The 27,014-nt window shown below is 35.5% G+C and overlaps 1 protein-coding gene and 1 non-coding gene across 12 annotated transcripts in view; one reads left to right on the top strand and one right to left on the bottom strand.

The window, feature by feature from the left end:
- Positions 1-7,993: 7,993 nt before the first annotated feature.
- ZFYVE16 (zinc finger FYVE-type containing 16) overlaps positions 7,994-27,014 on the bottom strand; it is a 56,960-nt gene continuing 37,939 nt past the window's right edge. For 10 of the 11 annotated variants that reach the window (XM_081503795.1, XM_081503791.1, XM_081503797.1 and 7 more), the window contains 7 exons: positions 26,622-26,726; positions 26,101-26,248; positions 24,865-24,945; positions 14,318-14,480; positions 12,584-12,689; positions 11,500-11,667; positions 7,994-8,804 (listed from right to left, as the gene is read on the bottom strand). In XM_081503795.1, the coding sequence (XP_081359921.1) occupies positions 8,640-8,804; positions 11,500-11,667; positions 12,584-12,689; positions 14,318-14,480; positions 24,865-24,945; positions 26,101-26,248; positions 26,622-26,726 (936 nt within the window). In that variant the 3' untranslated portion in view covers positions 7,994-8,639. The remainder of the gene's footprint in view (positions 8,805-11,499; positions 11,668-12,583; positions 12,690-14,317; positions 14,481-24,864; positions 24,946-26,100; positions 26,249-26,621; positions 26,727-27,014) is intronic. The other variant, XM_081503800.1, reaches the window with a different exon arrangement.
- Positions 14,698-14,770, top strand: TRNAW-CCA (transfer RNA tryptophan (anticodon CCA)). The gene has a single exon. It is a non-coding gene; the product is annotated as a tRNA-Trp (tRNA).

The following is a 27,014-nucleotide window of genomic DNA, read 5'->3' as shown; positions in this document are numbered from 1 at the left end:
GACAGACTAAGAGGAGTGGCCTGCGAGACGAGAGGCTGAGGAGCAATGCGCACGCGCAGAGGCTGCAGCTCGAGTTTCGCGGGTGCGCGGTCCTGCTGGGTGTTGTTCGCGTCCAAGTGTCGCGCGACTTGCTCTTCGGGAAAGTAGAGTAGTTTTGAAGGACGTCTAGTCAGGGAAGACGGAAGCTGGTTTGAGACGCCTGGTTGCTGCAGTGGGGTACGAATTTGCAAAGTTCGATATATTTTTTCTTTTTGATAACATCCTAAAAGATGACATGAAATCATAGCTTCATAAAAGTGAGTGTTTCTGCATGAGGAGGCTGAAGTGCTAAGTCTAATTTTTTCTGTTCCCCTCTTCTCTCTGACGGTTTTCGTTAGAAACACTCCTATCAACTAGTCTGGCACCCAGCGCCTTCTTTGCCCTCCTTAACTCCTTTCCACAACCAAGCTGGGGTTGGAAAAAGCGCCAGTGGAGTCAAACTGATGAGAATTAGCAACGTATCACTGCCGTATTCTAGTACTGTAACTAATTCCACTCAGTCTGTCAGTTGTAAAATTAGGACAACAAATAGCACACGTTACACAAGGGACAAATGGCAGTCCTTCTCGCCCAGCTCTTCAGATTTTAACATGCGTTAAGTCCAGACAAGTTGTAATTATCTGTGTGTCTTCAGTGAGGCTGGATTTTCTCAAGATCAAAAGATTTCTTGAGTTTCAGAAAACACTAAATTTCAATGACTTCATTTATCTTAAGGAAAAATCTTTCTGGAGACATACAATTGACTGGCTTGTATTTGATCTGCATTTCCTAATGATACAAAATGTTACACATTTAAAGGGTACAATTTACAATTCAATGTAGTCATATCATTGTGCAGCCAGCACCACAATTTTAGAACGTTTCCATCATCCAAAGCAGTCACTCCCCATTTTCTTCCTAACTTTAGGGAGCCACTAATCCACTTTCTGGCTCTATGGATTTGCCCATTCTGTACATTTCATTTAAATGACATCATGCAGTATTTTGTGACTGGCTTCTTTCACTTAGCAGGTTTTCAAGGTTTATCCCTATGGTAGCATGTATCAGTACTTTATTGTTTTTTGTGGCCAAATAAATTTTCATTGTTTGCATATACCACATTTATTTGTCCATTCATCAATTAATGGATGGACCATTGCATTGTTTCCATTTTTTGACTACTAGTGAATTTTGACAGCTATAAACACTCTTGTACAAAATTCTGTGTGGAAGTATAATATGTGGATGTATTTCTGTTGGGTATATACATAGCAGTGGAATTGCTGGTTCATACGGTAACTCTTATGTTTATCTTTTTGAGGAATTGCCAGTTTTGCAAAGCATCTACATAAGATATTTTACATTCCCACCAGCAATGTATGAGGGTTCCAGTTTCTCCACATCCTCACCAATACTTCGAATATGTTTAATTATAGTCATCGAAATGAAGTAACATCTCGTTGTGGTCTTTGTGTATTACTAGTGACTAATAATGCAGAACTATTTTCAAGTGCTTATTGGCTTTTTATATATTTTCTATGGGGAAGTTTCTATTTAAATTATTTGCACATTTTAAAAATTAGGTTATTTGTGGAGATTTTGTTGAATTGTAAAAATTCTCTGTAAAGTCCGACTACAAGTTCCTTAACAAATATTTGATTTACAAATCTTCTCTTCCATTTTACAGGCTTTTTTTTTTTTTAAGTAATTTATTTTTGGCTGTGCTGGGTCTTTACTGCACTCAGGCTTTCTCTAGTTGCGAAGAGTGGGGGCTACTGTAGTTGTGGTGTGCAGGGTTCTCAGTGCAGTGGCCTGTCATTGTAGAGCATAGGCTCCAGGCGCACTGGCTTCAGTTGTAGCTCAAGGGCTCTAGAGCTCGAGCTCAGCAGCTGTGGTACACAGGCTTGCTTACCCCACAGCATGCGGAATCTTCTCAACCCAGGGATCAAACCTGTGTCCCCTGCATTGGCAGGCAGATACTTATCCACTGTACCACCAGCGAAGTCCCGCAGGTTGTCTTTTCACTTTCTAGATCATACCAGTTGCAATACAAAAGTTTTTATGGCCTGTTGATCACCATATTAGGGCAATATTTTTATAGTAACTGGCTCAAACTTACTCTTCACTGTCCATTTTTTAGAACTATATAGTGGAATATGTAAAGAATCTGCCTGCAATGCGGGAGACCTGGGTTTGATCCCTGGGTTGGGAAGATACCCTGGAGGAGGGCATGACAACCCACTCCAGTATTCTTGCCTGGAGAATCCCCATGGGCAAGAGGAGCCTAGTAGGCTACAGTCCATGGCATCACAATCAGACATGACTAAGCACAGCAAGTGGAGTAAGTGGCATGAGATAATGATGTCTGAGATTTTCTTGAAAATACTCCAGCAAAGAAATCAAGAGGTAAATGAAGCAAAAGTGGAAAATCTTGATTAATTTTTGAATCTGAGGATTGTTAAAGGATGAGTACATGGAATTTCATATTATTAAGATTTTCTCTACTTTTAAGTGTTTGGAAATTTTTATAGCAAATATGTGTGATTACTTTTCATTTTTTTCCCACAAAGGAAGGGTTTCATGTGTTAAGGGTACATGATACATTGAAGATGATGTACAGAGCTTTATGAAGATTAGAATATGAAAAATGGGCATTGACCTGATAGTTTGGAGCTGCTTTTGATGACATATTTAAATACTTAAATAGGAATAAATAAATAAAGATAAGTTCTAATTATCTTTAATAGATAACCACCCATTTGGGTAGAGGTGGTGAGATTATATGTATTCCTCCTCTAGGAGTGGAATGAGATGAGTTGTCTGTGGAAGTATGACCTTTGATTCTGATTAATTTCTCCTGTTTTTTTTTCAAGTTTCAAATATTTTATTTTCTTATTCGTACAGTATGAAGTTTCCTAAAGATCCCACAACATGTTTCATGCAGAAGAAAAACTAAACATTCAACATAAACCATCCCCCACCCGCCCACCCACACTAAAAAAAAGAAAAAACCCTCATTCCCCAGTAAGGAAATAATGTTTACACTATTTTTCTATAACGCCAGCCAAGATATGCACAAGCAAGAGAAATAGAAAGCATTTGCTAAAATATCTGTAACAAATACTTATTTACAAAAAATTCACAAAAGACGAGTTCCCCTCTTGAAGCAGAGCACGTGGCAGTTGACATTGAAACAGATCAAACCACCGGCTGGTATTATAAGCCACCTACTGATTTATACTCCAGTCTATAAAGCCTTCCAATTGGCTATATTCCATTCTGCCATTAAACCTATTTGCCAATTTTTATATATTCTTGCAACATTTGTATTTCCCAAATTAGCTCCATCACTTTTTAGTTTCCCATTGTCTACAGGTACTTGACACTTTTATTTCTTTAAACACAGAAAACATAAAATTAATATATGATACAAATTTACCCATTTCTACTAATTCCTGCTTCTGGAATCTAGTTCCCTCATGTGCCTTTTGTGTGTGTGTGTGTGTGTTTTGTTTTTACTGTGTGCTAATAGATACTATATTTGAAAATTAATTTGAGACCTACAATTACTTTCTATGGAGAGAATTTAGTTCTATTCCTCCTAGCACCTGAAGGAGGCATCACCAGTGGGGGACCACCTTAAAGCAAGTTGAATGCTTACAAGTCTTTGGATGACGTAGGCAATTCTAAATTTGGCTGTAATTTTACATAATTTATATTTCTGGCTCATCTTCATCCAAAGGCCAAAACCCTTTGAGGGAATCTCAGACTATGGTAGGGAAGTTCTTATGTTAGATTCACAATTCCTGTTAGATTCACCATCTTGTGTGGGTCTTGAACTTTGATATCTGTCCCCCTTACCCCATAAGGCTATCATATTAGGGCCCATGCTCACTTCTCTTTTTTAATTTACTTTTTGACAGGATATTCCATACTGTCTTAAAATCTCTTTGAGGTTTTAAGATTCTTTTTGTATTTAATCAGCTTTGGTTGTTTTTAGCAAAGGCATACTCTAAATATCCTGACAAACAATTTGCAGAAAGAGAAAGTTTCCTACAGTTTCATCTTTATTCCTACATGGCCAAACCTACTCTTTCTCCTGCTATTCTCTGCACTTAGCACATACTCCTTGTGGCATGCAATCCATAAATGATGATAAGAATTATGCTTAATTTTGTCAGAGCAATTTTTTTTTCTTAGAAATTTTTATTTAGAGCTGCTGTAAGATATCAGTATTTTGTTTCGGTTACCTAGTATTAGTTGCTTTATGTAATTAACCAACAGAAAATGTAGCAGCTTAAAACAACAGACATTTTGGACTCAGTGGGAGAAGGAAAGGGTGGGATGATTTGAGAGACTAGTAGTCAAACATATACATTGCTGCTGGTGCTGCTAAGTCGCTTCAGTCGTGTCCGACTCTGTGCGACCCCATAGACGGCAGCCCACCAGGCTCCGCCGTCCCGGGGATTCTCCAGGCAAGAATACTGAACATATACATTACCATACGTAAAAAAGATAACCAGTGTGAGTTTGATGCATAAAGCAGCGCACCCAAAGCTGGTGGGGAGGGAGGAGGGAGGTAGGGTTCAGGATCGAAGGACACAGGTATACCTATGGCTGATTCATACTGATGTGTAGCAAAATCCATCATAACATTGTAAAATAATTATCCTCCAATTAAAATAAAAACACAACAAAAAACAGAGATTTATATCTGAGATTCAGAAATCTAAGAACTGCTTAGTTGGGTGGTCCTTGGGAGGGTGTAGTCAAATTGTGGTTGTGGCTGCAATTTGAAGTCTTGACTAGGGTTGGAGGATCCCCTTCCACTTTCCTGGCAGCTGACTTCCCCAAGAATGAATGACTCATTAGAGAAGGAGAAAGAGAAAGGGACAGACAAGGAGGGAGAGGTGGGGAGAAATGCACCAAAGATGGCAGCCACAGAACTTTTATAACATAATATTGGAAATGACATCCCATCCCTTCTTCCATATTCTATTAGTCACAAACACCAACAGTGGTACAATGTGGGAAGTGACTACACAAGGGTGTGAATACCAACAGGCAGGGATCATTGTGGGCTATTTTGGAGGCTGGCTAGCATCTTATTTTACCAAAAAGGAAAAAAAAAACCTTTATATCCAGAGGCTCATAATAAAGCACTTGAATTAGACCTATTTCTTCATTTGTAAAAACATGAAAATATGGCTGTAATTTTCTCATTGTGAATGCAGATGTTTTCCAAAAGGTGTTAAATATTGTGTATCATTCCAAGTTAAGCTAAATCCAAAACACAGACTATAAAGAGAAGATTTAAACATACTAAAAATCTGATGTAAAAAACAAAAAAACCAATGTGTCAGTTAAGTGGTAAAAGATAAATGTAGATGGTGAGCCTTAGTGTTGAGTAGGAAAAAAAAATAAAGGTTTTAAATATAGCTCAAATAAAAACTAACCCTGCAAGTATTTTTGTAAAAATTTGTTATGAGAAAAATAGTCCTCCTACTGAAACACATGGTCATAATCCCAATAATGGATATTCTTCTTGCCTTTCTGCAATTAAGATTGCTTTTATCAATCAAATAGTGGTTTGAGAAGCAGTGAAACTTTTAAGATTCTAAGTAGAAGCCACATAAATCAAAAGTAATTGAGATGACACTGTGTTCCTCAGTGTAAACAGCACACTATATTTTGTATAAAAAATGAGAGGAAGGACTTCCCTGGTGGTCCATTGGCTAAGACTCTGAGCTCCCAGTGCAGGGGTCCTGGGTTTGATCCCTGGTCAGGGAACTAGATCCCACATGCTGCAACTAAGACCTAGCACAGCCAAATAAATAAAAATATTAAAAAAAAAAAAAAGAGAGGAAAAAATAAAAATATATATTCCTATTTGCTTCTACTGTACCCAAACCTTGGAAAGATACACAATAATAAAAATCACTTCTTATTGAGATTGTAGAGTGAGAAGAACAAGATAGATGCATACAAGGTCGGCAGGAAAACTTATATTGATAAGTTTTTAACATTTCTGATTTCTTAATGTTTATTATATATAAACCATTATTTTAACCACAAAAGAATAAATTAAAACCTAGGATTGTTCAGAGGTTTTTGGTTTATTTCAAGATATTTTCTTTTAAAATTTGAATCAAGTTATCAAAGTTATGCTTGCTATTAAAAAAAGTTGTAGTCTTATAAAACAATTTTTAAATCTAGGCTGTTAATTGAAACACCATAGTCAGGCTACTCCTTTATGATTAAATTATAGGGCAAGATATTCACACAACACAGAAGACTCTTTAAATTGCCATAAGAGGGAAAATTCAATGTTTTTTACATATTATCTACTCTTCAGATGTTCAACTCTTGCCAAGGCAAGTTTAATGCCCATGCCTTCTCATTTTTTGGTACGGCTATCCTCCTGGATTGTTTTCCAACCAGCTACTCAAAAGTCGTATTGCTATTTTAGCAAATTACTTTTTCTTTGTTAATTATCTGCTTTACACATTCATCTCCAAGAGGGAAAGAACTAGTTTATTCATCTTTCAACCAATGAAGCTTAATAAAGTGCTCTGTGTATAGCAAGCATATAGACAAAGAAAGTCTGCCAGATGGGTGCAAAAAACAAGTGGGCTAAATTTTACTTCATATTTCAAAATTCAGAGAAAAACAGTACTCTTAAAAGGCATAGACCAAAAATAGATCATTGCAGACTGAGTACAAAGAACCATTCTATTTCTTCATCTTTAAAAAAATTAAAAATTTAAATTAAGTATCAATGAAGAACATGACAAATGCATTCAAAAACATTTATCTACAAAGAATACTTTAGTGCCTCCAAAGATACAATAACTCCAATTTTTATTAAATGTAAAGACTTTATGGAAACAAATCCAAAGCTATCCCATCATGAGAAGAGCCCTCTACCTTCTGGTTATTTTAAAGTAAATTCAGTATTCATAGACTGTACAGTTAACTTACACTGTAAAATAAACAACAAATATACAAAGAAAAATTGAGTGTGATATGCATTTGTTTTTATCTTATATGATGTCAACAAATTTCAGAAGTTATTACATGTTGCTATTTTATTTAATATCTGCAACATTTTACATTGTTTATGAAGTAGTTACTTCCAGAAGACTGGTATTTTCCTTCAGGCCATGTCTTTGGCTAGTATTACAGATGTGATTCAGTAGGAACCATATGACCAAACTGATTCAAATTCTCAGTCTTTCCTAGCCTGAGACCTAAGATCCTGAGTTATTACAACCCTGACTTTGTCTTCAAGTTGAGATGCTTCATAGATACTTTACTTAAAACAGGGCTATTTAGTGTAGTTTTTTTTTTGGTGAGACATAGGAGTGTTTTTGATACAAAAACATATATATTACATATAAGAATTAAAAAAAAACATTAAAATAATGATTATATTTTATATAACTTAAATGACAGGATTAACTAAAATATGATTTTTTTTAACACAATGAACTTTAAAATTTTTTTGCTATTTGAAGTAAAGAAAGTTCTGTAACAGTTTCAAATACATAGACTAACTTATGTTAGTATCCTGTTATAAAAAATAATTACCATATAAAGAATTTAAAGTATGCAAAAGTAAGTGGTTCATTTAAATTTATATTTAATACATTGGTGTCAGTGAAAATATGCAGACTTGCCAAGAAACTTCTAAGGTTTCAAGGAGAAGTTAAAAAAACACCTGTTTCAGGCTTCATTTATTGCTACATAATGACTACTTCAAGGGTCATCTGGCCTGTCGTCAATCACTCAGAAGTGGTATATACAGTGGTATACTTTGGGAGGAAAGGAGGAAAAATAATGCACTGCAATACAAAAATATCACCTATTTATAAGTTATTAAAGATTTATAAAACACATACCAAATCACATGTTCTTGCTATAAAAACAATATACTTAAATATAGAAGCACAAAATCCTGAAGCACCCACAATTATTTTAAGAATACCCATTTAATCAACAGAAAGTCATATATATATATATAAAATAATAATTTGAAGAGAAAAAAGGCAAAATTCTGATTTTAATGCAAATAATCTGTTTATCTAATCATGGAGGTAGGTCTCCACTCCAATTAAACAAATAAGCTAATCTGCCTTATTCAAAGAATTATCATATAAGTCTAAGATCTGGAAACTGGTCTGTGCCATTGAAATACATTTTTAACAGACTTCAGAAACCAGTAATTTAACTGGCATATAAACAAAACAGGTATTTCCCTCATAAGGTTACATCTGAAAGGACCCTTCACTAAAATCGTTCTTGGCATGAAAGTGCAGATACTTTGGCTTTAGCATTTAAACAACACAGTAAATGCTACAAATTTCTTAAGGACAAAAGAAATCCTTGTCTTTTCCAGTACTCGTAAAGTGTAAAGCTTCAAAAACTGTGGATCTCTTAAATTTTTTTGAGATTTAAATATTGTGCTAATGATTTTTAAACGACCCTTCCTGCCTAAAAAGCAAAGCTTACATGTTTCAAACATCAAACATATTTTCTTTTAGTGTTTGTGGCATTTCAGCCTTAGTGCTGGAGTTAGTTTTAACAAATCAATTTGTAATATATAGTACGACTCAGTTCTTTCACTCAAAAAGATTTTCTATAATAAAAAATACTAATTCTATTTCTAATGGTAAACTAGTAGAGTTGGAGGTCCCACCATGTATCACAGGGATTAAAGCACTATCAAGATCATTTAGATAATGCTGAGGAAGAAGTCGACCTTCAGATCCTGCCTGAAATTCAACCTGGAAAAAAAAAAATCTTGGTAAGTCAACCCTACAAAATGAGCAATCTTGTTTTAGTTCAGCAGATGAATATAAAATAAACTATTTAAGATATTTAAGCATGTTAATACTTCATATTTTCATTCATAAAATAATGTTTTACATTCTCTTTTATTTCCCCATCTACTACATGAATTATAATTGTCCCTCCCACAGATACTATGAAAATAAAATTGCCACCACTTTACTTTAGGTTTCTTCTCTATGAACATGTAAAACACATTGTGGACAAGGTTTTGAATAATTATCAATATGACTTAAGTAAAAACCTCATGGTATTTTTAAAAAGACCTGATTAAAAATATTTTTAATTTATGGTAAAATAATATTTGAATTGAATTTTGCTGGTGAAAATTACATTTTAATACATATGACTAAAACAATTAACAATAATTACTCAAATAATTATCAGATGCTTCCTTGAAAAAGGAACTTTTAACATTAAAAATATAAGTTTTTTCCAATAAGAACTGTAACACCTCCTGCCTGAAGAAAAGCAAACCTTTAGCATATGAAATTATTCATGTTAAGACTGACCATTCTGGGACTTCCCTGGCGGTTCAGTGGTTAAGATTCCACTCTTCCACTGCAGGGGACATGGGTTGTATCCCTGGTTGGGGAACTAAGATACCATATGCTGCACAGCACAGCCAAAAAAAAAAAAATTGACTGTTCTAATGAAAAACCTAGAGTGAAATCTATTATACTGGATGTTAGAAACAGCTAAAAATGCACATTAAACTACTACTGGAGTACCATTTTTCACCTATTAAATTGGTAAAGTTCAAAAGTTTGATTATATACTGTTTTGATAAGAATGTGAGAGAAAGAATACTATTATAAATTGTAGCAGAAGAATAAATTGTCATAACCTCTATTTGAGACAATATGGTAGTATCTACCAAGTACATAGTTGGACCTGGGAATTCTAGGAATGTTATGTACTCACAGTTAAGCAAAAGCAAAATATTGTGGATACCTTAAATATCAAGCAGTACATACCAAACATGCATAAGAACTAAATAAATTACAGTACATTTATATAATCAACTACTACTATGCAACTTTAAAAAAGAGTATGTAATTAATACGGAATCTCCCTAAGATATATTAAGTTAAAGAAGCACTGCTTTTTAAAAAAAAGTGAAAAGAGTAGAACAAAAAGGATATAAAACTTACTTGCTCATACATGTAAATTACAAAGAATACATAGAAACGGATAACATTTGATTGCCTGACCAGGAAGGGAGGATGAAGTGGACTCAAGTGTTAGGAGTCAAGGGCAGGAAGGAGATCTTTCCAGGGCTATTATCTCAGCAACTCTACTGAAACCATTTACATTGTAGCCTGGAGTTAGTATCTCTAGAGATCACCAATTAAATAGAGAATTGTGTGAATGCTGCTCTCTGAAAATGTTTAATGAGGTGGCCCTCATATATATATACACACATTTGTGAGATAATCCCCCTGGAACTCCTGCTCAGGATCCTACCAGACCTTGCCCTATGTATGTCTTCACCTGTATATCCTTTAATGAATTGACAAACACAAGCAAATGTTTCCCTGAGTTCTATGAGGTACTCTAGCAAATTAATTAAACCCAAGGAAGAGGGGGGTCATTGGAATCTGATCCATAACTGGTTGGTCAAAAGCACAGGTGATGCCTGTGACTGGCATATGAAGTGGGGAAGGAGGCAGTCTGGTAAGACCTGGAGGTTCTGATGCTATCTCTGGGTGAAAAAAGTGAAAGCGTTAGTCACTCAGTCATGTCAGACTCTTTGCGAGCCATGGACTACAGCCCGCTAGGCTCCTCTGTCCATGGGATTTCCCAGGCAAGAATACTGGAGTGGGTAGCCATTCCCTTCTCCAGGGGGGTCTTCTCAACCCAGGGATCAAACCCGAGTCTCCTGCTTTGCAGGCAGATTCTTTACCATCTGCGCCACCAGGGAAGTCCCTCTCTGCATCGATCAGTCAAAATTAAGTTGAATTTGTAAGATACCCGCTGCTTGTGTCTGAGAATTGCTTACTGATGTCGGGGAAAGCCTCTACACATCTGGTGACCAAAAGTGTTTTCTGTGACAAGTTAAAAGAGACACATTGGAAAGAAATAGTAGGGAAGAAATAGGTTTTTCCCTACACAGGAGGAAAAAACTGAAATTTCCCCCTTTTTAACACTTTTATTAGACTTTCATGATTTTAAATCACATAAATATAGAATCTAGCCAGCATAATTTAAAAACCTACTTATTAAGCAGGAATGCTGTAGTGCAGGGATCAGTAAGCTTGGCCTGTGAGTCGATGTGGCCCACCCACTTTTTGAGAACAAAGTTTCACTGGAACACAGCTAAGTTTGTTTGTTTATATACTGTCTATAGCTGCTTTCCCAGTACAATGGCAGAGTTAAGTAGCTGTGAAAGAAACAGATAGCCCACAATGCCTAAATTATTTACTTTCCGGCCTTTTACCAAAAAGAAAGTTCATGGCCCCCTGCTGTGGACAGTAAAGGAGATGATGTACATGAAGTACATACCAAATATTAATGTTCAACAAATTTTAGTTCTCTCCAGCCATCCCAAAGTAAAAGGTTAAAAAACTTTTGATTATTTTAATATAAGATATATTCAGTTCAGAAATACATCAGAAAAACATGTCTCACCATATCAGTGTCAATGGAAACTCTGAGGCCAATTTTATTCATCCCATTACTCTTTAGAGTTTTCAAGTGAGGGCACAGTGCAGCACTACAAGCCATGGCGATTTCTTTTGCAAACTGGTAACGAGTTGCTGAAATAGATAAATCCTGGTCCTTTAGAAAGTAGAATACCTGAAATATATTCAATTAGGAAACAAGTCATGATTAAGACTAAAAGTAGCTTTAAAAATGCAATCGCTAATTTCAATTCAACTTTATGAATAAAATTCCAAGGTTAGTGCTGTGAAATTCACTAGTTAAGAACATTCTCTATATTTGGGCTGATCTATAAGTAAAAACTTAAAACCAAAGGTTAGGGGATACAGGAATGACTTAGCTGTTTTTGCCTAAAGTTAACTTGCAGCAACAAAAGCTTTATAAACTCAGTTTAAAGAAGAGTATTAATGAGTCCATCCTACAAGATACCCATCTTATAAAGACATCTTAATGAAGTTAAGATCAAAGAAAGAAATAATGTTCTGTAATTTCGGTATCCTCTATAGTTTCTGTTTATCTTGTACATACCTAAAATCACAAAGAATACCTAAGAAATTAGTAACATTGATTGTTTGACCCAAGAGGTAGAATGAGGGAGAATATGCAGGTAGACTAAGGGGCTGGGAGGCTATAGTTGCATATTATCTTTAATCATATTTTTAAAAGTTGGAACATGTAAAAATGACTTCTATATGTGAATTCTGATTATAAACCGATATCTATAAAATATTTTATTTTTTGTAAAATAAGAGAAAAGTGAAAACACTATGGTCAAATAACATGTTATTGCATAGAGATGGCAGTGCTGCCAAAACTTAACTGTGAGCTGACAGGCAGTATCACCCTATAATAAACTGAAATAATCCTATGGGGTCCAGATCTGGTGGATAAAAGGCAGTCTGGGGTGGAGATATGTGTATCTCAAGGTGTAATGTAAAGTGTAATAAGCTGCACTGAAACATTCAGAGGTTGAGTACTGTGAAATCTCCAAGTTAACAAAAATATATCCAAACACAGCATGTAAACAGAAGGGATCATTTTTCTAAGATACCTCAGTACACTTTACAATCTTCTCATCAGTTTCAAAATCTGCTTCCAGTTTTATTTTTTCACTTGGAAATCCTTGTAATGATATTCCATCCACTGAACTAACAACACTGCAGAAAAAATGTAACAGAATTATTAACCAAAGTGCTTTCTATGAAGTGAATTATAAGACTTGAACAAATGGAATAACAATAAAAATTATGAAAGCTATTAATTTAAAGCAGCAGTTAAGACATCTCAATTATAGACAAAATAATTAAAACTGTAGTTCACATTCATTTACCAAGATTTTTTAAATTGTGTAGCAAATTATATCTACTTTTTCAAATGCCCAATTCAGACCTAAGGTTTAAAATACCTTAAATAGTCTCCTAACAGAAAAGCTATCTCATGTATTTCAAACACTCTATTTTGGAATCCTTCAGCATTAGCCCTCTTCTTCCTTTTTTGCTCCAGATCCCTTAGCCAGTCTCCAAAAAATGAAAGACAATGGGTAACTAAAGAAAAGAGGGAATGGCAGTAATAAGATTCTATAAGGCCTCTAATGTAAACATATTATTGAATTCAGTTGTTTGTATTTACAATGGATCAATGTAATACAGAATAAACATCCAAAGGATTCCATTACTTACTTGGCAAAAAATAATTGGGGGAATAAAACCACCATATGACCCAGCAATCCCACTCCCAGGCATATACCCTGAGGAAACCAAAACTGAAAAAGACACATGTATCTCATTGTTCATTACAGCACTATTTACAATAGCTAGAACACGGAAGCAACCTCGATGTCCATCGACGGGTGAATGGATGAAAAAGTTGTGATACATAAACACAAATTACTCAGCCATAAAAAGGAATGCATTTGAGTCAGTCCTAATGAGGTGGATGAACCTAGAACCTAATATACAGAATGAACTACGTCAGAAAGATAAATATTGTATTCTAACATATGTATACAAAATCTAGAAAAATGGTACTGAAGAATTTATTTAAAGGGCAGCAATGGAGAAACAGACATAGAGAATAGACTTGTAGACATGGGGAGAGGGGAGGAGAGGGTGAGATGTATGGAAAGAGTAACATGGAAACATACATTACCATGTGTAAAATAGATAGCCAACAGGAATTTACTGTTTGGCTCTGGAAACTCAAACAGGGGCTCTATATCAACCTAGAGGGGTGGGCTGGGGAGGGAGATGGGAGGGAAGTTGAAAATGGAGGGGATATATGGATACCTATGGCTGATTCATGTTGCGGTTTGACAGAAAACAACAAAATTCTATAAAGCAATTATCCCTCAATAAAAAAAATTAATTTAAAAAATTGTGAAATAATTTCACAGAAATACATATCTGGCATATAAAAGGTAGTTCAGGGTGAACATACGTATGTGTCTCAAGGTACTACACAGCAGACAAAGTAGCTTGTCTTTCTCAGACCTGGCATCAAGCCTGTAGTGCTACACAATGCACACTGTATCACTGGCCCTCTCCCAAACTGACCACCCTTTAATAATTTACAGCATCCTAGGTAAAGAAATACACATGATGCTGGTTAGGTACATTTCTGGAAAAAATACTGCATTTAGTAATTAAAGTATATGCATTTAAATTAATGGTATAATTAATTAATGGTATAATTCTATATTTATAAAATATTTAATTTGGTTAATAGCATGTTTTTATCCTTTCTCCTCCATCAAATCAGTTACATTTTGATAACAAAAAATTCCTACCCTTTGTTTCCTTTTTCTTCGGAATCTACCCAGCAGATGTCCACATATTCTCTCATGTCTACAGCATCAACTTTCCCACATGTAATTTTGAAGTCTTTTTGTTCTCGTAGAGCTAGCCGCAAGCCATCCATAGTCTCTGGAGTTATTTGTACCATTAAGCCATCTAAAAATGAGAGTTACGTTTCACATTTCTTTTACTAAATATAAATGTATATGTCTATGCCATAAATTTTGCCATCAAAATACGTTGCACACAAGTTTTAAATCATATTTTAAATCATTTTGCTGATTGTTTTCTGTCAGAAAACATCTCTGGACAACAGGAAGTACAATACCATGGTTCCTACAGGAATATTCAATAGGTAAGCCCACAACGGACTTCCCTGGTGGCTCAGAGGTTAAAGCGTCTGCCTCCAATGCGGGAGACCTGGGTTCAATCCCTGGGTCAGGGAAGATCCCCTGGAGAAGGAAATGGCAAACCACTCCAGTATTCTTGCCTAGAGAATCCCATGGATGGAGGAGCCTGGTAGGCTACAGTCCACGGGGTCGCAAAGAGTCGGACACGACGGAGCGACTTCCCTTCCCTTCAAGCCCACAACTGTCCAAGGTCTCTGAGGACAACTTCTGCATGGTTACCATTAAACCTACAATGGCCCTTCTGGGCTGAGAAGTCAAAGATAAGGGTTTAGGGAAGACTGAAATCTGTGCTCAAGACACTAAAAAGGGGAGCACCAGGAGATTGTGTTCAAAGGTCTTTTTGAGTCCGTGGACTGGAAGTGAAAACACAATAGTGACCCTAGATGAGGCACAATAGAAAACAGCTATTATACAGTTGGTAACAGAACAGAGATACTAGAATTTAAGCAATGTTGGGAGATACTGGTAGTCTCAGTTTAGTTCACTCAGTCAGGTCTGACTCTTTTTGACCCCATGAACTGCAGCACGCCAGGCCTCCCTGTCTGTCACCAACTCCTAGAGCCTACCCAAACTCATGTCCATTGAGTCGGTGATGCCATTCAACCATCTCATCCTCTGTCACCCCCTTCTCCTCCTGCCCTCAATCTTTCCTAGCATCAGGGTCTTTTCAAATGAGTCAGCTCTTCGCATCAGGTGGCCAAAGTACTGGAGTTTCAGCTTCAACATCAGTCCTTCCAATGAATATTCAGGACTGATCTACTTTAGGATCGACTGGTTGGATCTCCTTGCAGTCCAAGGGACTCTCAAGAGTCTTCTCCAACACCACAGTTCAAAAGCATCAATTCTTCGGCGCTCAGCTTTCTTTATAGTCCAACTCTCACATCCATACATGACTACTGGAAAAACCATAGCCTTGACTAGATGGACCTTTGTCGGCAAAGTAATGTCTCTGCTTTTTAGTATGCTGTGTAGGTTGGTCATAACTTTCCTTCCAAGGAGTAACTGTCTTTTAATTTCATGGCTGCAGTCACCATCTGCAGTGATTTTGGAGCCCCCCAAAAATAAAGTTAGCCACTGTTTCCACATCTATTTGCCATGAAGTGATGAGACCGAATGCCATGATCTTAGTTTTCTGAACGTTGAGCTTTAAGCCAACTTTTTCACTCTCCTCTTTCACTTTCATCAAGAGGCTCTTTAGTTCTTCTTCACTTTCTGCCATAAGGGTGGTGTCATCTGCATATCTGAGGTTATTGATATTTCTCCCAGCAATCTTGATTCCAGTTTGTGCTTCATCCAGCCCAGCATTTCTCATGATGTACTCTGCATAGAAGTTAAATAAACACGGTGACAATATACAGCCTTGACGTACTCCTTTTCCTGTTTGGAACCAGTCTGTTCCATGTCCAGTTCTAACTGTTGCTTCCTGACCTGCATACAGGTTTCTCAAGAGGCAGGTCAGACGGTCTGGTATTCCCATCTCTTTCAGAATTTTCCACAGTTTATTGTTATCCACACAGTCAAAGGCTTTGGCATAGTCAATAAAGCAGAAATAGATGTTTTTCTGGAACTCTCTTGCTTTTCAATGATCCAGCGGATGTTGGCAATTTGATCTCTGGTTCCTCTGCCTTTTCTAAAACCAGCTTGAACACTGGTAGTCTAGACCAACCAAAATAGACAATAGAACCTCATTAACCTGAACTATGCAAAGCCAAGAAAGCCCTTACAAAATCTACAAGCAAAAGAGATTTTGAAAATGAGTCCTGCCAGACTGTAAATAACTTAGGATATCCACAGACCCATCTGTTACAAAAATACAAAATAAAGACTACACAGGCTTAAGGTAAACAGACATGAAAATGCCAGCTTAAATATAAATAAGCTTTCTTCAGCAAAAGGTAACAATCTAAAGTTTCTTGAGCATTATCAATGACAGTACATAAGAAAAAATTACCAGACAGTGACAGGACACTGTAAGCCCCCGTAAAACTGGAAGGACTGATGCTGAAGCTGAAACTCCAATACTCTGGCCACCTGATGCGAAGAACTGATTCACTGGAAAAGACCCTGATGCTGGGAAAGATTGAAGGTGGGAGAAGAAGGGGACCATAGAGGATGAGATGATTGGATGGCATCACTGACTCGATGGATATGAGTTTGAGCAAGCTCCGGGAGTTGGTGATGGACAGGGAAGCCTGGCATGCTGCAGTCCATTGAGTCGAAAAGAGTAGGACACGACTGAGCGACTGAACTGAAAAAACTGAAATTAACCATAAGATGGCCAAAACATTGGATTAAATACAAAAACACTAAAATACTGAAATATCTGTTCTAAAATATATTCAAACACCTAAAGGAAAATACATTCAAAGAATGAAAAAGCAAATATCAGCTATATGAATAAACAGATTTTTTAATAATCCTAATGGAGAAATAGAAACCGGGAAACCCTCCCCCCAAATTCTAGGACTTTAAAGTATAATCCAGCTGAAATAGAAACCTTAATGGACAGGTTTAGTAGTACACTGAAGATGGCAAAAGAAAGAATCAGAGAACATAAAGGACAACAAATACGATCAAATCTGAAGAACCCAGAGAAAAAAGAGGAAAATAAAGAGTATCAAAGACGTGTGTGTGTGTGTGTGTGTGTGTGTGTGTTAGTTGCTTGGTCGTGTCCAACTCTTTGTGACCTCATGGACTGTATGTAGTCCACCAGGCTCCTCTGTCCATGGGATCTCCGAGCAAGAATACTGGAGTGGGTTGCTATTTCCTTCTCCATAGGATGATACAAAACATATACACACACATATACATACATATCTCCCAGAAGGAGAAGAGAGATCAGAACATTTTTTTAAATAGTTATGAAATTCCCTAAATTTGATGAAAAATATTGACACACACATCCAAAGAGCTCAACAAATGCCAAATATGGAGCTCAATAAATGCCAAATAAGATAAATACAAAGAAAACCACACTGAGGCACATCACAGTAAAACTGGTGAAAAACCAAAGATAGAGGCTATCCTGAAAACAGATGAGGAAAAGGGCACATTAAATACAAGGAAAAATTTAAAAATTATGCTGAAGCTGAAACTCCAATACTTTGGCCACCTGATGCGAAGAACTGACTCATTTGAAAAGACCCTGATACTGGGAAAGATTGAAGGCAGGAGGAGAAGGGGATGACAGAGGATGAGATGGTTGGATGGCATTACCAACTCAATGGACATGAGTATGAGTACACTCCTGGAGTTGATGATGGACAGGGAGGCCTGGCGTGCTGCAGTCCATGGGGTTGCAAAGAGTTGGACACAAGTGACCAACTGAACTGAACTGATCATTGACTTCACTAGAAACAATGAAGGCCAAAAAACAAAGAAGTGACATCTTTAAAGAAAAGCAGACTTTTATATCTAGCAAAAATACCCTTAAAAAATGAGAATGAAATAGAAACAGTTTCAGAAAAATGAAAGGTAGACAACATTAGATAAATGAAAGCTTGCCAACTTGCATTACAAAAAATACTAAACACTTCTGGTGTCTGCTCCAACATGTAAAGAGTGTGGAGATTGTCACTCCCACCTTCACAATAAGAAAAAAGCTGAAAAATAAATACCTAGGAATAAACCTAACTTCTACTCAATATGGGCTTTCCTGGCAGCTCAGCTGGTAAAGAATCTGCCTGCAATACAGGAGATCCTGGTTTGATTCCTGGGTCGGGAAGATCCACTGGAGAAGGGATAGGCTACCCACTCCAGTATTCTTGGGCTTCCCTGGTGGCTCAGCTGGTAAAGAATCTGCCTGAAACATGGGAGACCTGGGTTAGATCCATGGGTTTGGCAGATCCCTTTGAGAATGGAACAGCTACCCACTCCAGTATTCTGACCTGGAGAATTCCATGGACTGTATATCCATGGGGTCACAAAGAGTTGGACATGACTAAGAGACTTTGACTTCCACTGATTTGGACGTCCCAGCCACAGCAATCTTACAAGAAAAATAATAAAGGGTATAAAAACTGGAAGAAAAGAAGTAAAATTGTTATTATATGCAGATGACATGATACTCAACATAGAAAATCCTAAAAACTCCACACAAAAACTATTAAGACTGATATATTAATTCAGCAAGGTATCAGGATACAAGATTACCATACAGAAATACGTTGCATTTCTTTAAACTATCAATGAAATATCAGAAGTTTAAAAAAAAAAAAAAAATCCCTGTAAAAATTGCATTAAAAAAAATACCTAGGAATAAATCTGACCAAGGAGGTGAAAGACTTATCCACTGAGAAGTATAAAACATTGATACAGGAAGCTGAAGATGATTCAAAGAAATCGAAAGATATTCCATGCTCTTGAATTGGAAGAATTAATATTGTAAAAATGGCCACACTATTCAAGGCAATCTACAGATTTAATGTGACCCCTATTAAATTACACATCACATTTCTCACAGAACTTTAAAAAATAATCCTAAAATTTATATGGAATAACAAAAGACCCAGAATTGCCAAAGAAATCCTGAAAAAAGACCAATGTTGGGAGACATAAGCCTCCCAGACTTTAGAAAATACTATAAAGCTACAGTAATCAAAACAATGTGGTAATGGCACAAAAACAGATATATGGATCAAGAGAACAAAAGATAAGAACCCAGAAATAAACCCACACACCTACAGTCAATTAATCTTTGACAAAGGAGGCATGACTGTACAATGAAGAAAAGACAGTTTCTTCAAGACATGGTGTTGGGAAAGCAAGACACCTCATGTAAATCAATGAAACTAGAACACTCCCTCACACCATATACAAAAATAAACTCAAAGTGATTTGAAGACCTAAATACAAGATATGACACTATAAAAATCCTAAGAGAGAACACAGGCAAAACATTCTTAGACAAAAGTCATAGCAATCTTTTCTTAGGTCAGTCTGCCAAGACAAAAGAAAACAAAGCACAAATAAACAAACAGGACCTAATCAAATTCAAAAGTTTTTGCACAGCAGGGAAGCCATAAACAAAATGAAATGGAGTAGGAGAAAATATTTACAAATGATGCAACTGTCAAAGGGTTAATTTCCAAAATATACAAACAGTTCATACAGCTCAATATCAAACAAACAACCCAATCAGAAAAAGTTCAGAAGATATAAACTGACATTTTTCCAAAGAAAACATACAGGTGGCCAGCAAGCACATGAAAAGATCCTCAACACTGCTAATTATTAGAGAAATGCAAATCAAAACTACCATGAGATAGCACCTCACACCAGTGAGAATGGCTACCATCAAAAAGTTTACAAATAATAAATGCTGGAGAGGGTATGAAGAAAAGGGAACACTCTTATACTGTTACTATCATATAAATTGGTACAGCCATTATAGAAAATAGCATGGAGGTTCCTTAAAAAACTAAAAATAGAACTACAATAAATATATAGATCCAGCAAGGCCACACCTGGGCATATATCCAAAAAAGACAAAAAGTCTTAATTCAAACAAAAATACATGTATCCCAACGTCCATAGCAGCACTATTTATAATAGCCAGGACATGGAAGCAATCTAAGTATCCATCAACAGATGAATGGTAAAGATGTTGCATATATACAATGGAATATTACTCAATCATAAAAAAGAATGAAATAGTCCCATATGCAGCAACATGAATCTACAGATTATCATACTAAGTGAAGTCAGAAAGAGACAAATATTATTTATCACTTACATTAGAATCTAAAAAATAATACAAATGAAATTATTTACAAAACAGAAATAGACGCACAGACATGGAAAATAGGCTTATAGTTACAAAGGTGAAAGGGAGAGGTGGGATAAACTAAGAGTATGGGATTAACAGATACACACTAATATATATATAAGTAACATGGATTTACTGTATAACACAGGGAACCATATTATCTTTGATAACCTATAATGGAAAAAAACCTGTAAAAAAATATAATCTGTAAAAAGATACATAACTGAACACTGTGCTGTATACTTGAAACTAATATTATAAATCAACATTATTTCAACTTTAATTTTTTTAATAATTAAAATTAAATTTAAAAAATTAAATTAAAAAATTTAAAAACTGAACAAATGTAAAATGAATAACTCTTAGATCTATCAAAGAATTGAGGTCATAGGGCAAACTGCTACCCTGAAAAAAGGAACAAAATCAAAACCTATCATAAAAAAATCCAACAAAAATAAAACAAGTTTTTCCTTATTCTTAGCACATACAATGTGATATAAGAAATATAACTGAATATATCACATTTCGTCATCAGAATGACAGATATGGCACACAAAATTGAGTCATAAAGCTCACTCGTTTTTACATGAGAATCCCTTGGAAAAATCCCTTGGAGAGAGGAGCCTGATGGGCTACTGTTCATGGGATCACAAACAGCTGGACACAACTGAGCGATTAACATTAACACTGGAAACATGGCTTCCCAGGTGGCTCAGTGATAATCAACCTGCCAATGCAGATGTAAGAGATATGGGTTTGATCCCTGGGTTGGGAAGATCCCCTGGAGAAGGGAATGGCACCGGCTCCAGTATTCTTGCCTGGAAGATTCCATGGACAGAGGAGCCTGGCAGGCTACAGTCCATGGGGTTACAAAGAGTCGGACCAGACTGAGCGCACACACATGCATGCACGCACATACACCCTGAAAAACAGATCTAGACAAGAACATTTGCAATAATTGTTTCTACTGGAAGTCCTAGCCAATAAACAATAAATTAAAAAGGAATAGGGGCTCTAAAGAAAGATGTGAAACTATCACTATATATTAAGTATAATATATATTATACTTAATTATATAAAAAACTCTAAAAGAATCTATAGGTAAATTATTTAAATAACACAAGTTTAGCAATACAGCTGGTTATAAGATAAAAATACGCAAATCAGTTAGTTTCATTTCTATGTGCCAGCAACAAACAGATAAAAATTTTAATTTAAAAAGATGCAAGAATGCATTAAAAGGATCATATACCATGATCAAAGGGGATTTGTCCCAGGGATGCAAGGATTTTTCAGTATCTGCAAATCAACCAATGAAATACACAAGATTAACAAATTGAAGAATAAAAGCCATATGACCATCTCAGTAGATGCAAAAAAAGCTTCCTACAAAATTCAAGATACATGTACGATAAAAACTCTTCAGAATGTGGGCAGAGAGGAAACATACTTCAATATAATAAAGATGCCATCCGAAAACTACTGGAGCTCATCAATGAATTTGATAAAGTTGCAAGATACAAAATATACAAAAATTTATTTCATTTCTATGCACTAAAAAACTATCAGAAAAAGAAATTAAGGAATAATCCCTTTTACTACTGCATCAGAAAGAATAAAATACATAGGGATAAACCTACCTGAGAAAGTAAAAGACTTCTACTCAGAGAACTGTAAGACACTGATAAACTGAAGATGACATAAACAGATGGACACAGATATCCTGTGTTTATAGACTGGAAGAATTAATATTGTTAAAATGACCATACTGCCCAAGGCAATCTACAGATTCAAAGTAATCCCTATCAAGATATCAAGGTTATTTTTCACAGAACTAGAACAAATAATTTTTAAATTTGTATGGAAACATAAAAGACCCAAACAGCCAAAACTATCTTAAGAAAGAACAAAACTGGAGGAATCCTGCTCCCTGACTTCAGACTATACTATTTAATACAAAGGTACAGGAATCAAAACAGTATGGTTCTGGCACAAAAACAGAACCACAGATCAATGGAATAGAACAGAGAGCTCAGAAATAAACCCATGCACTTGTGGTTAGTCAATTTACAACAGAAGCAAGAACATTCAGTGGAGCAAAAACAGTCTCTTCAATAAGCAGTGCTGGGAAAACTAGACAGCAACATGTAAAAGAATGAAATTAGAATATTCTCTAATACCATGTACCAAAAAAATTTAAAAAAAAACAACAAAACCCTCAAAATGGATGAATGGCCTAAATGTAAGATCAGAAACCATAAAACTTCTGGGAGAAGAAAAAGCCTAAACACACTTTGACATAAATTGTAGCAGTATTTTTTTCGATCTGTTTCCTAAAGCAAAGGAAAATAAAAGCAAAAATAAACAAATGGGAACTAATTAAGCTTAAAAGCTTTTGCACAGCAAAGGAATCCATTGAAACGACAAAAAAACAAGCTACCAAATGAGAGAAAATATTTGCAAGGATAAGGAATTAATATCTAAACAGCTCATACAACTCAACATCAAAAAACAAAAGAAAACAACCTGATTAAAAATGGGCAGAACACACACACAATGGAATACTACTTAGCCATAAAAATAATGAATTTTTGTGATTTGCAACAAGAATGGACTTGGAGGGTATTACAACAATTGAAATTAAGTCAGAGAAAAACAAATACTGTATCGTATCACTTATATGTGGAATCTAAAAAATAAAACTAGTGAACGTAACAAAAAATACAAACTCATGGATATAGAGAACAAACTAGGGGTTACCAGTGGGGAGAAGTAAGCGGCAGGGGCAATAAAGGCGTAGGGGATTAAAAAGTACAACCCAGGATGTTTGAATAACATATAAGGATATATTGTACAGCAAAGGGAATACAGCCAATATTTTGTAATAACTATAAATGAATATAACCTTTAAAACTTGTGAATCACTTTGCTGTACACTTGAAGCTTACATAATATTTTATATCAACTCTACCTCAATAAAAAGTAAATTTAAAAAATTATAATGGCATTTATATTACACTAAAATGAAAATAGATACTATTTACATCAGCAATAAAATCGATAAGGTACAGGAATGAATTAAGAAAATATATTCAAACCCTACAGAAAAACTAAAAAATTTTATTGGAAAAAATATTAAGTATTATGTAAATAAATTAAAGGTACCCAATGTACATGGATAGGAACAATGAAAATAGAAAATATGCCAACTTTCTCAAAATAAAGGTAGCAATTTAATGCAATTACAATAAAAAGTCCAAAAGACCTAAACCTGACAAGCTGATCCCAAAATTAACATGATAAAGGACGTAAAACTGGCCAGAGCACTACTAAAATGAGGAATAAGGCATGTGTGTGGCATCAGAGATAGGAAGACTTCCTATAAAGCTATGTAACTGAGATAGCATGGAGGATGATATTAGTGAAAATGCAGACTAAGAACCTCCGAAAATACTCCATAAAAAGAACAAGGAAACTAATAAAGTGTCAGAAGTAACTTTTTTGAAACTCTGGAAATTAACCAACGACTTGTACCAATCTGGGGAGTATTTATAAGAAAAATGGCAGAATTGTGATTAAAAACAGCAAGCTTTGTGTCATTTTAACTTTCCTAGTCCCCTCCCCTCCTTTCCAGTTTAGCATTAGCCTTAAAAACCAACAGTCAGCAGTCATAGTGAAAACCAGCAGCTTGGTATACACTGGAGAGGGCAAATGGGGCTAGAACTCCTTCAAACTTTCATTACTGGAGAACTGTCATTTTTTGACTTGTCAGGTGATTTCTGGAAGACTCCTCCCTAGGAGACTCTGTATACAATGTCTTTATTTGACTGGACTCTTAAAGCTTGCCCAGTGGAAAATAAGTCTTTTCTCAGGGAGCATTTGTCAAAAACAATTAGTGGCCAGTGATCACCATCATAGCAGCCTCTGGCAGCAGATAATAGTAAAGGCAAACAATAGGCCAAGCAAACACTTACAGGAAAATCTGGGGAATGAGATGTCCATAAGTACTTTGAAAGGCTCTAACATATATCTGGGAGTTCAGGAGGCCTCACGCATGTGCCATACTGAGGGCATGCCCAGGGTGTGTGTATGCTAAGACCAGACCTAAGACCCTAAGCTCTCACCTCAGACTGACCTTTAGGCTATAAACAAACAAGAAATGCAAGTTAAGGCAGAGTTGTCAGGCTTGAGGTAGACCCGAATATTACTCATGTTCTAGTTCTTGGCTGAGTGATGATTCACCTAAGTTTGAGGTATTATGCTTTGTAACTTACATATATTCTTTTGTAAGTATCAAATACATTTTTAAAAGGAGATGGAAAACATCTTCACATTAAAGCAGTCTTAAAGAAGAAACTCATACCTTCAACTATGCTGGACTTAGCAAGAAATCCTGAAGATGCTTTCAGAGCTCCATTGAATACCACAAAACTTGCACCTGTCACTGATTTAAAAAAAAACAACAATAATAATTATGTTTTAAACTGCTCTGTTTATGGTATATGATTGTTAAATGTATGGTCAGAGAAGTTCCGCCATGCCACATAGTGCAGCCAAGGGAAAAAAAGTGGAAGAAAGGTGTGTGTTTGGAAGGGTATTGCTTAAATATATACACAAGCAAGAAGTCTCTGAAAGGATATACCAAAAATTGATAACATTGGTTTGGTTGCCTGTGGGGAGTGGAAAAGGGTAGTCTGGGGGTCTAGGGAGGAAAGGAGATTTTGCACTGTAAATACTTAGACCGTGTGAATTTTGTACTACATAAGTATTCATCAAATAAATGTTAAAGTCTTAAATTTTAATTTAAAATTAATTTTAATGAAAAAGATGTCAACGGTATGTTAAAAAAGGCACAATATAAAGCATCTAGTATAAAACCATCTAATTAACATATATATCAATATAAGAAGGAAATATCTTAAAATGTCAACAAAGGCCGTATCTCACTTTTTTCTTTTTACTACTCCTTGAAACGTGTTTTCCAAGCTTACTACAAATAAGCATACATAGTTTTATAATCAGAGGAAAAAATGTTATTAGCAGCCAGAATGTCTATTTTAAATGTGTCATTTTATAATAATGTATTAATTTTATGGAATACTTACTTCTACTTAACTCAATTTGTCAGGATCTGTATTGCAGGGATTTGGTAATCGGGGCAGTCATTGAGACCATTCAGCCAAGTCATGTCATCTTTATCATTTTTATATTCCTAGACACTTAAGAGTTTTGTCAATCATTCTTCACACTTATCTACCCTGTGCTTCCTGCTAATAGGAGTTGCAGCAGAGCTTGCAAAACACTATGGCAAAAACACTCCAGAGAACCCACTAAATGAGACACACTAAACCTAAGACATCAAAATAAATACTGTACTCCAAGTCTTTAAACCTAATGTTGCCCAAGATTAACACACACACACACACACACACAAATTAGAAGCAATTTTTTTCTGTTTGTATAGCTAAAAATTTAAAGCGTAAGGTTTCATCATCATCAATTCAGCAAATAAGTAAAACATCTATATATGTTTCCTCTTTGAAAGGAATTCTATTTTTTGAGGTGGTTTTATGCATCAACACTAGGAACCAATACTCACCTTTTCTAGGATGACCAGTAGCACTGTTGGCCTGTGTCTGATAAATTCCATCATTCTGTATACAGACTAGATGAGAATCTGCTTCTGTACTAAAACTAGCTCCAATGCTAATGACATGCTCATTAGAAGAATTTATTACTTTCATTACCTGGGGAAAAAATACTCATTTAGAAACATTTTTAACATTTTATCCCTTTATTAGTTGCAATAATTCAGAGAGTCCTTTTTCTGACCACTTTTATCAAGCTTTTAATCTAGACAACTCCCTGAGAATGAGTCAGAAACAAATGTTTTAAGAAAAAATTACCTCAATTAAAAAACAGATAAAAATAGTAAGAAAAAAAGGAAAAAAATAGGATTAAACATATCCTCTATTAGGAAACAAATCTTAAATTTCAATAATAACTTTTTCCTGCCATTATATATATTAGTCCAATTCAGAACAAGAAATTTAACACACTTCTAAAGAAATCTAATGTTCAATATTATTTTCAAAACTTGAATCAAGTAATTACACTTACATCATTGTATTTCTTCCGAGGTATTTTTATGCAGCTCTTCCCCATTTCCATATGAATCAACAACTGATCTATATTATGCAAAGTATACTGGTAATTTCGAAGGTCCTACATAAAACAATGATATTTCATAAAACTCAAACTACTATCCATGAACATTTACCCCATTCATTAAATCCTTTTTTTAAAGAGTATCTGTCACTTTTAAACTTGTGATACATAACTATCAAAATGCCATCCAGAAAGCAATGCCAACTTCACAAACAAACAAATCCTTCCAGCTACTTTATCATAATATAAAAAATATTCTCAGGAAGAACTCTGTAGTATTTGAGGGTGATCTGCTCTTTCTTTGGGGCTTCCCTGGTGGCTCAGATGGTAAAGAATCTTCCTTCA

This window comes from Giraffa tippelskirchi, chromosome 6 (genome assembly GCF_054371585.1).
Source record: "Giraffa tippelskirchi isolate mGirTip1 chromosome 6, T2T-mGirTip1v1.2.pri, whole genome shotgun sequence".
NCBI classification, from domain to species: domain Eukaryota; kingdom Metazoa; phylum Chordata; class Mammalia; order Artiodactyla; family Giraffidae; genus Giraffa; species Giraffa tippelskirchi.
This window is presented reverse-complemented; position numbering and strand designations above follow the sequence as displayed.